Source organism: Nomascus leucogenys, chromosome 1a, assembly GCF_006542625.1.
Source record: "Nomascus leucogenys isolate Asia chromosome 1a, Asia_NLE_v1, whole genome shotgun sequence".
Lineage (NCBI taxonomy): Eukaryota > Metazoa > Chordata > Mammalia > Primates > Hylobatidae > Nomascus > Nomascus leucogenys.
Genome location: NC_044381.1, coordinates 83,933,714 through 83,946,682, shown reverse-complemented (window position 1 = coordinate 83,946,682; position 12,969 = coordinate 83,933,714). Strand labels below are relative to the sequence as shown.

The 12,969-nt window shown below is 35.8% G+C and overlaps 1 protein-coding gene across 16 annotated transcripts in view; it reads right to left on the bottom strand.

The window, feature by feature from the left end:
* The window catches only part of GPHN (gephyrin), a 700,118-nt gene that overhangs the window by 218,438 nt on the left and 468,711 nt on the right, over positions 1–12,969 (bottom strand). For all 16 annotated transcript variants that reach the window (XM_003263586.4, XM_004087163.3, XM_030812325.1 and 13 more), the window contains one exon: positions 640–774. In XM_003263586.4, coding sequence (XP_003263634.1) covers positions 640–774 — 135 coding nt within the window. The remainder of the gene's footprint in view (positions 1–639; positions 775–12,969) is intronic.

Below are 12,969 nucleotides of genomic sequence, written 5' to 3'. Positions count from 1 at the left end.
TTTATCATGTATACAAAGATGTGAGCAGCATATAAGTGTCTCATCCTTTCCTCACCCTATACAATTCAGTGACAGATTATAAAAAGAAACACTGAGAAACTTCTTCCCTCTCCCAAAGGTTGGCATTAAAACTTTCTTTCTAATAAATTTAGATTTGTTTGCAAATATTAGGCAGCAACATTCCAAGATGAATATGTTTGAAAAAATTTGGAATGATACTAGAGCAGGGAGCTACCCCAGCCCGGACAAGTTTAAAGAAATCCCTTTGGTGACATAATTTGGTTAATCTTGCTGTTTACTGGCCAAAAGTACATTCATCCTCAGCATAAACAAATAACTTTATAATGTTAAGTATACTAAAAAATAACAAATCTACAACAAAGAAACAGGAGCTACAGAAAGTAATACCCTTAGCTATGATGTAAGAGTAAGACATTTTGAATGAAATCTGTATTGTCCTACTATTGGCCTAATATGACAATTTGTGACACAATGGGTGGGAACTATCTTACACTTTATTCATTTTTCATAGTGTAATCTTGCATGCAATCCAACCTTGACAAGCAGAAGGAAATATTAGTTAGTTTTCTCAGATTACTATAGAAGAGCAGGTGTAAGATGCGAAGGAACTGTACTTACTTTTGGTGTTGGGCAGGAAGCTGTAGAAAGGCGAGATGTAGCCTGAGCACGAGGCGATTCTGAAGGAGTAGTGCTGAGGGAGGCTGTGTCTCGTGGGAGCACCTGAACACCACGAGAAATGATGGAGTCTGGAATCTGAACAAGGGGAACAACTATGGTTTAATATTCTGAAAATGTCAACAACATGTAGAATCAAGACCCCCTTTGTTTTAGCATTCTTTGCTGCTCAGCTCTGACATATTTGGTGTCACTTACTCTTAGGTATAAATGCATCCAACAATTTGAGATAGAATAAAAACTTTCAGATTTTATTTTATTTTTATTTTTATTTTTATTTTTTGAGACGGAGTCTCGCTCTGTCGCCCAGGCTGGAGTGCAGTGGCGCAATCTTGGCTCACTGCAAGCTCCGCCTCCCGGGTTCACGCCATTCTCCTGCCTCAGCCTTTCCGAGTAGCTGGGACTACAGGCGCCCGCCACCACACCCGGCTAATTTTTTTGTATTTTTAGTAGAGACGGGGTTTCACCATGGTCTCGATCTCCTGACCTCGTGATCCGCCCGCTTTGGCCTCCCAAAGTGCTGGGATTACAAGCGTGAGCCACCGCGCCCGGCAAAACTTTCAGATTTAAAGTATTTTCCCTGGCAAGTACCATTTCATAAAACTTTTTAATATGAGAGGCAGTATAGTATTGTGGTTAGGAATAAAGGATTTGTCATTCATATACTTGCTATGCCATTTAATAGTTTGAAATCTTGAGCAAACTATTTAATTCCTAGATATTTTCCATTTCCTTTTCAGATCAGTCTCCAACCATTTTCACCCTCTCTTCTCTAAGCTGACCTGTATGGACACCATCAACAAATTATTTTCTGCCCAGGCTTCCAGTTGGGTTCAGCCAGTGGAAGGCACTGGCAGAAGACTGAGTTGGGAGAGGGCAAGGTCTGGCATTTATTCTCCTAGCTCCCTCTCTACCAGGTCATCAAAGGTTGGCTGTGTCACTCAACTCAAGATCATAGCTCGTGTCAGACTGCCCTTCTGGCTTACAGCTTTTTCTCTAGATTCTAATAGCACTCCTTCCCTTTGCCCCATTAGGTAGAAGCATTAATGGTTCCCACTGTTACTAGTCCCAGGCATTCCATGATGTCTTGTGGTTTTCCCTAAATTCTGTCCAAACCTTTGTATATCCTATAGGTTCTTACTGAACTCTCCTCAATTACCTATTTAAGCATGTTATCTGACTTCTGCTAGGATCCTGATGGATATATCTTTTGAGTTGCTACTTCCTTTATCTGAAAATTGAGGATAACAATAGAATCTGCTTCACTGGAATACTGCAAGGGTTAAGTAAAATAATGTGTGTAAATTATTTAGCACTTTCAACTGGTAAATATTTAATAAGTGTTGGTTATTATTACTGTTGTTACTATACCTATCGACATAGTAAAGACTGATGTAATTATCATTATTCTAAAAATATACAAACATAAAGACGAATACTGTAGATTATTTTTAACATTATTAATATATGTTGATTATAAATTTATTACTTTAGGCCTTGCATAATTTAGTTCATGTTCTGGGCTACCGGTAATGGGCACACATCTTCTAAGAATGGGAACATGAGGACTTTCAAATTTTGTGCACAAGACTTGCAACATATGATAAAAAGATAAGCAATTAACATTTAATCAACAAATATCACTTACTATGTGAAAAGAAGAAACAGCCAGACTTTGTGACTACAAGGTATTCCTAATATTATGCATCATTTCTGCCTCAAAAACTAATACTATTTCTATAGAAGCTCCTTTATTTACTTTCTATACCAACATCCTTAATTCCAAAGATATTGCTACCATTTCAGTGTTTGAAATTTTATGTGGTTTATAAACAATATAGTCATAAGTAGTATGAAAAGCAGTGGGAATTTTGAGAAGCAAGACGACTCCATTTGCTAACATATTTGAGTACTGAATTGTGATAAATATTTCCAAGAAATAAAGAAAGACGGTCTAATTTTGAAGAGCTATTTGTTGCCACTTATTTAATTAAAAAGGCCATGTATTTAAAAGAAGATCAAATACCCATTTTATACCTCACATGACATCACATCCCTCTCCTTCATAGCAATGACCATACTTACAGAAAGTATCACAACATATATATGTGTGATACATTGATCAATGTCTGTCTCCCACATTAGAATGCACTGTCATGATGGAACGGTGTTTTGCTACTATTGCATGTCCAGTATCTAATGAAGCAACTGCACGAATAATGTCTCTGTGTGTGTGATATATATCTCCAGACTTATACACATAACTGCCTATATACACTACATATCTCTGTGTGTATATATGCCTCAATGTAAATTAAAAATCAGGATATTTGAGGGGAAGAGAAGTTTAAATTTTGTGGCTAGATACTTTTGGGCTACCAGTCTGGAGCTATTTGATGAGGTGTATGAGTCTGGAACTCAGGAAAAAGTTAGGACATATAATTTGGGAATTATCAATGGAGGTAGTAATTTGAGTCATTCAAATGTGTCAGATCACCTGCAGAGAAAATGTGAAAGAACAAAAGACAATGGCTGACAATTTGAGGTAACATTCATATTAAAAGTTAACAAAAGAAAACAAACTGAAGGAAGATAAGATCTCTAAGATAAGGATGTATGGGGTAACCATACATCTGATTTTTCCTTGAACAATCTGGGTTTATACCTATTATGCTGGCTTAATTATTAAACAGCACCTCTTTTCATTTTCAAAAGCATTCTGGTTTGGAAGATAAATTATTTGGTGTTCCTATCATAAGAAACTATTAGAGAAAAAAGAGGCAAATCGAGATGAGTGAGTATCAAGGCAATGGAAAAAAGAAGAAAGTTGCAAGATTAAAAAAAAAAACAAATATGGGAGAGAATAGGAATAGAGAGAGAGAGCTGAAAAGAAGCCATTACATCCAGTTATTAAAGAAATTACCAGTTAAGTAAAAAGAGTAGATACAAATTGAGGAATTGAGTAGGCATGATAAAGCAAAGTAAATTGTGAGTAAAAGACACAGACATTTATTACTACTATTTTTTTGGTGCTTGCAGGAGAGGCCTTATTGATGAGAATAAGGGGAAGTAAAAGTGATAAAGATGACTTTAGGAGAGTGGTAGAATTCTCAAAAAATGCATTGATGAATGAAAATGATGGATAAGGCAAAAGAATTTTCAATTACCATAGCGGATCCAGTTAATATCAGTAAACATAAATTTACAATTTCATTACATAGTCTAGAACAAATCTTTGCCCCAATCTTAAAAAAAAAAAAAAAAACTGTCTATGCTGGAGATACAGACTTAGAAATTATTGTAGATATACAGTTGCTGAAGTTACAGAAATAAATGAGATCCTAAAGATGATGAAGAAGAATATGTCAACACGGATACTAGAAAAAGGGGGAAGAATTAGATGATGAAGAACAGGATGGTAGTAATTAGTTACCTGAGAGAAAATTTCATTATTTGATGAAGACAGAACCTGATTACAAGGGGTCAAGAAAAAAACTGGAGGTAAGGAAAAGGAGTCAGTGAATATAGATTACTCTGTTGATAGACAGACCTGGGAGCGAGGGCTATGGAATGAGGTACTTTAAGGCATAAGGACTCTGAAAAGCTCCCACATATCCTTTGGACTCTAAAATGTCAGGTTTATGCCCAGGGCTGGGCACATCCTCAGAAAAGACCTGAGAGGGTTCTGTTCTCTCACTTGTGGATAAACTTGAGACTCTATATAAGCAGGAAGTGAAAAACTAATGAAGAGTTGTAAATTGCCTGGCTGAGTGTTGAAGTGTGACCTAACATATACGAAGAGCTCATCTGCAAAAACTGGGAGATTTTCTCTGATTTGTTTGACATGTTTTTATTATTATTATTAATTTTTTGGTTCTAGGCATTTAAAGAAATACCTGTCAAATCACCAGCTGGCCACTAAGCAAACAACAGAAACATCGGAGGTTATGCATAACAAAGAAATACAAGCTTGAAAAAAGTATTTCAAAAAATTAATAACAAACAAATAACTACTACTGCTGAACAAGCAGCAACAAAAAGCCCCAGGGAGAGGGGAGAATCTAATTTCCAGAGTTGCCACTTACAATATTTAAATGTCAAGTTTTCAACAAAAAATTATGAAGCATGCAAAGAAATAAGAAAGTATAACCTGTACACAGGAAAAAAAAAGAAAAGAAAAAAGAAATGAACAGAAACTGTCTCTGAGAAAGCTCAGACACTGAGCTGACTAGACAAAGATTTTAAATTAATTATTTTAATAAAGTTTAGCTCAAAGAGCTAAAGGAAACTATAAACAAAGAACTAAAGGCAAGCACAAGAATGATGCCTCACCAACAGGAACTCTCAATAAAAAGACAAATATCATAAAAAGAAACCAAATACAAATTCTAACACTGAAAATTAGAACAGAAATGAAAAATTCACTAGTGGGACTCAACAGCAGATGTGAGCTGAAAATAAGGTGATTAACATTATCTAGTCTGAGGATCAGAAAGAAAAAAAATAAAGGAAAATAACAACATGGCTTAAATAAAGGAAAATAACAACATGGCTTAAGCAACCTGTGGAATACCATCAAGCATACTGAGATATGATTAATGGTGGTCCCAGAAGGAGAGGAAAGAAGCAAAGAGATTATTTGAGGAAACAATGCCTAAAAACTTCCCAAATTTGATGAAAGACATGAATGCACACAAGAAGTTCAACAATCCCAAGCAGGATAAACTAAAAAAGACTGACACCAAGATACATTATAATCAAATTGTTGAAAGTGATAAAGATGAAGAGAGAATTCTGATCTTCAGTAAGATTTACAGCTGATTTTCAATAGAAACCATGACAGTCAGAAAGCAGTGGAATGATATGGTCAAAATGTCAAAAGATGAAAAATCTGTCAACCAAGAATTCTGTATCTGATAAAACTAAACTTCAAAAATGAAGAAAAATTACAATATTCCCAGATAAACAAAAACTGAGTGTTCATTGCTCATAAATCTGCCCTACAAAAAAATTCTAAAGGGAGGTCTTCAGGCTGAAATAAAAAGAAACTAGACAGTAATTGTAACTGACATGAAGAAATACAGAACTCTACATAGGTAAACACAAAGGTCAGTATCTCACATATATTTTTGTTTGTGAATCCTCTTTTCTGCCCCATATAATTAAAAAAAACTACATAAAGCAATAATTGTAGATCTATGTTGACGGGCATACAATATATTGACAGGTAATTTAGGAAAATAATAACATAAGTAGGGGACAAGGTATGAAGTTGTTGTATAATATTGAAACTAAGTTGGTATTAATTCACACTAGATTGTTATGAGCTAAGATGCTAATTGTAATTCCCAGGGAAACCACTAACACAATAACTAAATAACAGTTTGTAAAAGTAGCAAGGAGAATCAAAATGGTACACCAGAAAATATCTATACAGAAAAAAGGAAGTAATAGAGGAGATAAAAAACAAAAATGATATAATACATATAAAAATAGCAAAATGGAAGAAACCCTTCTTTATAGTAATTGCATTAAATGTACATAAACTATCCAATTCAAAGATGGAAACTGGCAGAATGAATTAAAAATACTATAATCCAACTAGAATCATGCATTGCATAATGATATTTTGATAGACAACAGATGACACATACAACAGTGGTCCCATAATATTATAATACTATATTTTTCTGGTACCTTTTCTATGTTTAGATATGTTTGAAAACACAAATACCATTATGTTACAGTTGCTTACGGTATTCATTACAGTAACATGCTGTACAGGTTTGCAGCCTAGGACTAGGAACAACAGGCTATACCATTTGGCCTAGGTGTGTAGTTGGTTATACCATCTAGATTTGTGTAATTATACTCACTCTATGACATTCGCATAAAAACAAAATCACTGAACAATGCATTTCTGAGAACATATCTCTGTTGTTAAGTGGAGTATGATTGTCTATGCTATCTATAAGAGATTCAAATTAGATCCAAAGATGCAAATAAGTTGAAGGTGAAGGAATGGAAAAAGATATTCTATGGAAGCTGTAGCCAGAAGACAGCTAGAGAAGCTACAGTAATATCAGACAAAATCAACTTTAAAACCAAAACTGTTATAAGAGACGAAAAAGACGTTACATAATGATAAAAAGGTCAGTTAATCAAGAAGACATAACAATTATTTAAAAAATACATAAAGCAAAAACTGATAATAATGAAGAGAGAAAAACTTCAAAAATAAGAGTTGGAGACTGCAATATTCCACTTTTAATAACAGAATAACTAGTTAGATCAACAAGTACAATAGAACAGCGGTCCTCAATGTTTTGGACACCAAAGACTGCTTTCATGGAAGACAATTTTTCTACAGACTGGGGGGCGGTGGGGATGGTTTGGATAAAACTGTTCCACCTCAGATCATCAGGGATTAGTTAAATTCTCATAAGGAGCACACAACCTAGATCCCTTGCATTCACGCTCCTATGAGAATCTAATGTTGTCGCTGATCTCAGAGGAGGTAGAGCTCAGCAGTAATGCTTGCTTGCCTGCTGCTGCTCACCTCCCACTGTGCAGGCCGGTTCCTAACAGGTCATGGGCCGGTATCAGTCCTTGGCCTGGGGCTTGGGGACCCCTTCAATAGAAGAGCTGAACAACACTATAAACCAACTAGACTTAACAGCCATATAGGAACACTGTATCTGATACCAGCAGAAAACACATTTTTGTCAAGTGAACATGAGGATATACCATATATATTAGGCTACAAAATAGGTCTCACAAAATTTAAAAAGATTGAAACCTTACAGTGTATTTTTTCTGACCATAATGGAAGGAAATTAAAAATCAGTAACAGAAAGAAATTTGGGGCCGGGTGCGGTGGCTCATGCCTGTAATCCTAACAATTTGAGAGGCCGAGGTGGGTGGATCACCTGAGGTCAGCAGCTCAAGACCAGCCTGGTCAACATGGCAAAACCCCATCTCTACTAAAAATACAAAAATTAACTGGGTGTGGTGACACATGCCTGTAATTCCAGCTACCTGGGAGGCTGAGGTAGGAGAATCGCTTGAACCCAGGAGGTGGAGGTTTCAGTGAGCCGAGATTGTGCCACTGCACTCCAGCCTAGGAGACAGAGCGAGACTCCATCTCAAAAAAAAAAAAAAAAAAAAAAAGAAAGAAAGAAATTTGAGAAATTTACAAGTATGTGGAAATTAAACACATTTTTAAATAACCAATGGGTCAAAGAGGAAATCACAAAGGAAATAAGAAAATAATTTGAGAAAAATAAAAATGAAAACATAACATGAAAATTCAAGTGATGCAGAGAAACAGTGTTCAGAGGGAAACTTATAGCTGTAAACATCTACTTTTAAAAAGAAGAAAGATTTCATGTCAATACACTAATCTTCCACCCTAAGAAACTATAAAGTATAAACTAAACCCAAAGCAAACAAAAGAAAATAATAGGAATTATAGTGGAGATAAATAGAGAACACAAAAACACTGAAAGAATCAACAAAACCAAAGTTGGTCCTTTAAAAGTATCAACAAAATTACTGTGGCACTATTCACAATAGCAAAGACTTGGAACCAACCCAAATGTCCATCAATGATAGACTGGATTAAGAAAATGTGGCACATATACACCATGGAATACTATGCAGCCATAAAAAAGGATGAGTTCATGTCCTTTGTAGGGACATGGATGAAGCTGGAAACCATCATTCTCAGCAAACTATTGCAGGGACAAAAAACCAAACACCACATGTTCTCACTCATAGGTGGGAATTGAACAATGAGAACACTTGGACACAGGAAGGGGAACATCACACACCGTGGCCCGTCATAGGGTGGGAGGAGGGGGGAGGGATAGCATTAGGAGATATACCTAATGTAAATGACGAGTTAATGGGTGCAGCACACCAACATGGCACACGTATACATATGTAACAAACCTGCACATTGTGCACATGTACCCTAAAACTTAAAGTATAATAAAAAAAAAAGTATCAACAAAATTAACAAATCTTTAAGTAGGCTGACAAAAAGAGAAAAAGATTCAAATTACTAAAATCAGGAATTAAAGTAGGAACATTGCTGTTGAGCTTACCGAAATGAAATGACTACCAGATGATTATTTCATAATAATTAAATACTAGGAACAACTGTATGCCAACAAGTTGCATGACCTAGATAAAACAGATAAATATTTAGAAACACAGACACTGCCAAAACCAACTCAAGAAGAAACAGAAACTCGGAATAGAACCACTAAAAAGGTTGAATCAGTACATAAAAATACTTTCAACAAGGAAAAGCCCAGGACCAGATGGCCTCATTAAGGAATTCTATTAAATGTTTAAAGAAAAATTAACAAAAATTATTTACCAACTCTTCTACAAAATATGAGGAGGGAACATTTCCTAGCTCATTTTAAGTTGCCATATTATCCTGACACTAAAGACAATGACATCATAAGAACAAAAAAACTACAGGCTAATATCCTTTATAAATATAGATGCAAGTATCCTTAACAAAATACTAGGAAACAACAAATAGTATACTAAAACGATTATACATCAAGACCAAATAAGATTTATTCCAAAAATGTAAGAGTGGCTCACCATAAGATAATAAGTCAATGAAATACACCATGTTAACAGAATGAAGGGGAAAAAAACTTCACAAATGGTCATCTCCGTTAATGTAGAACAAGCATTTGATGCAATACCCTTTCAGGATAAAACACTCGGAAAACTAGGAATATAAGGAAACTTCCTGAATTTGATAGAGGCATCTATACAACACCCACAGCTAACATCCTCCTTCATAATGAGACTGAAAACTTCCCCTAAATTCAGGAAAAAAGATGTCTACTCAGGCCAATTCTACTTAACACTGTACTCAAAGTTCTAGCCAGGGAAATTCGGCAAGAAATAGAAATAAAAGGCTTCAAATTGGAAAGGAAGTAGAACTATATTCACAGATGACATGGACTTATATATATACATATTCCTAAAACATCCACAAAAAGAACAAGTAGAACTAATAAACAAATTTAGCGAAGTGGTAGAATACATGAAGAATACACAAAAATCAGTTGTATTTCTATATACCAATACTGAAACATTCAAAAATAAAATTAAGAAAACAATTCCACTTACAATAGCATCAAAGAGAATAAAAGATGCAGAGTAAATTTAACCAAGAAATTATAAAACCTGCATACCAAAAATTACAAAACATTGCTGAAAGAAATTAAAGGCAAATAAATAGAAAGACATATGTGTTAATGGAATGCAGTACTTAATATTGTTAACATGGTAATACTGCCCAAAGCTATCTACAGATTCAATGCAATCACTGTCAAATCTCACTGGTGTGTTTTGCAGAAATAGAAAAACCTATCCTGAAATTCATATGGAATCTCAAGGAACCTAATAGCTAAAACAATCTTGAAAAAGACAAAGAAAGTTGGAGGATTCATAATTCCTGCTTTCTTTTTTTTTTTTTTTTTTGAGACGGAGTTTTGCTCTTGTTGCCCAGGCTCGCATGCAATCACAGCGTCTTGGCTCACTGCAACCTCCACCTCCTGGGTTCAAGCGATTCTCCTGTCTCAGCCTCCCAAGTAGCTGGGATTACAGGCACCCACCACTATGCCCAGCTACTTTTTTTGTATTTTTAGTAGGGACAGGGTTTCACCATTTTGGCCAGAGTGGTCTCAAACGCCTGACCTCAAATGATCTGCCCACCTCGGCCTCCCAAAATACTGGGATTACAGGTGTGAGCCACCGTGCCAGGCTAATTCCTGCTTTCTAAACTTACTTCAAAGCTATGTAATCAAAACAGTGTGGTACTGGGATAAGGCAAACATAGGTTCATGGAAAAGAATTGAGGGTCCAGAAGTAAGCACTCTTAACTTTATACTTAATTGATTTGAGACAAGAGTGCCAAGGCAATTAATTGGGAAGAACAGTCTTTCAATAAATTATGCTAGAACAACTGCATATCCATATGCAAAAGAATGAAGTTGAAGCCTTGCCTTACACCATACACAAAAATTAAGTCAAAATGGATCAAATACCTAATTGTATTATAAGAGCTCAACTATAAAATTCTAAGAAGAAAACATAAAGGTAAATCTTCACGACTTTGGTGATGGATTTTTAGATATGACACCAAAAGTACAAGCAACAACAGAAAAATTAGATTAAATGGACTTCATTAAACTTAAAATCTTTTGTGCAAAGGACATTATCAAGACAGTGAAAAGACAAAATACAGAAAGGGAGGAAATATTTGCAAATCATATCTCTGATAAGAGTCCAGCATCCAGAACATATGTAAAGAACTCTTACAACTCAGTAATAAAAAGACCAACAACCCACTTGAAAATGGGCAAAAGGTGTGAATAAACATTTTTCCAAAGAAGCTACACAAATCATCAACAAGTATATGAAAAGATGTTCAGCATCCTTAGTCATTAGGGAAAATGCAAATCAAAACCACAATGGGATGCCATTTCACACCCATTCAGATGATAAGAATTAAGAAAAAATGAAGGCCCAGTGCAGTGGCTCACACCTGTAATCCCAGCACTTTAGGGGGCCGAGGCTGGAAGATCACAAGGTCAGGAGTTCGAGACCGGCCTGGCAAACATAGTGAAACCCCTTCTCTACTAAAAATACAAAAAATTAGTCAGGCGTGGTGCTGGGCACCTGTAATCCTAGCTACTTGAGAGGCTGAGGCAGGAGAATCACTTGAACCCGGGAGGCTGAGGTTGCAGTGAGCTGAGATTGGGCCACTGCACACCAGCCCGGGCGACAGTGCGAGACTCTGTCTCAGAAACAAAAAAGAAGAAAAAAAGCAAATGCTGGCAGGGATATAGAGAAACTGGAACCCTCATACATTGCTGTTGGGTATGTAAAATGATGCAGCTCTGTGGATAATAGTTTGGCACTTCCTTAACAGTTAACATAGAATTATCATATGACAACAAATTCCACTCCAAGGTGTATATTCAAGAGAACTGAAAACAGGTGTTCAAATAAAAACATACATGAATGTGCATAACACCATGATTTTAATAATCAAAAAGTACACACAACCCAAATGACCATCAGCTAATAAATGGATAAACTAAATGTGGTATACCTTACAATGGAATATTGTGCAGCCATAAAAAGGAGTACTGATACATGCTACAACATGGATAACCTTGAAAACATTGTTTATTTAGTGACAGAAGCTAGACATAAAGAGTTACATATTGTATGATTGCATTTATATGTTATGTCCAAAATAAGTAAACCTACAGAGACAGCCAATTAATGGTTGTCAGGGGCTGGGGGCAGAGGGAATGGAGAATAGACTGTTTAATGAGTAAGGTGTTTTTTTGGGGGCGGTGGTGATAAAATTTTCTGGAATTGGATAAAATTGTTGTGCAACACTGTGAATGTAGTAAAAGTCACTGAATCACACACTTTAAAATGATTAGAATGGTGAATTTTATGTTATGTGAATTTTACTTTAATTCAATTAAGAAATCCTTTCTTAATCCAGCATAATAAAATCATTGTTCTGTGAAAATCTATAAAAGCTTTATAGTTTCCTCTTTCCTGTTTGGATCTCTAATACACCTGGAGTTGATTTTTGTATACTGTGAGATAGGGTGTCCAATTTCACTTATTTTCATATAAATAGCCTGTTGTCCCAGCATCATTTATTGAAAAAATAACTTCTCTATAATTCTGCACTATAAATTATCATATACTAAGTGACCACATGTGTGTTGGTGTGTTTTGGGCTTTAAATTCTGTTCCATTGGTCTAAATATTAATTCTGGCACCATTAAGAAGTTACTTTAATCATATCATTATACTAAATCTTGATATTTGTTAGAGCACGTCTTCCCACTTTGCGCTTTTTCTTGTTCAATACTATTTTGGTTGTTTTTTTTGCCCTTCGCAATTCTATCTATATAAATTTTAGAAGAAGCTTGGAAGTTTCTTTGTCCCTTCCTTTTTTTTTTTTGAGACAGAGTTTTGTTCTGTTGCCAGGCTGGAGTGCAGTGGCACGATCTTGGCTTACTGCAACTTCCGCCTCCCAGGTTCAAGCGATTCCCCTGCTTCAGTCTCCTGAGTAGCTGGGACTATAGGCATGCACCACCATGCCCAGCTAATTAATTTTTGTATTTTAGTAGAGACGGGGTTTCACCATGTTGGCCAGGATGGTCTTGATGTCCTGACCTTGTGATCTGCCTGCCTCGGCCCCCA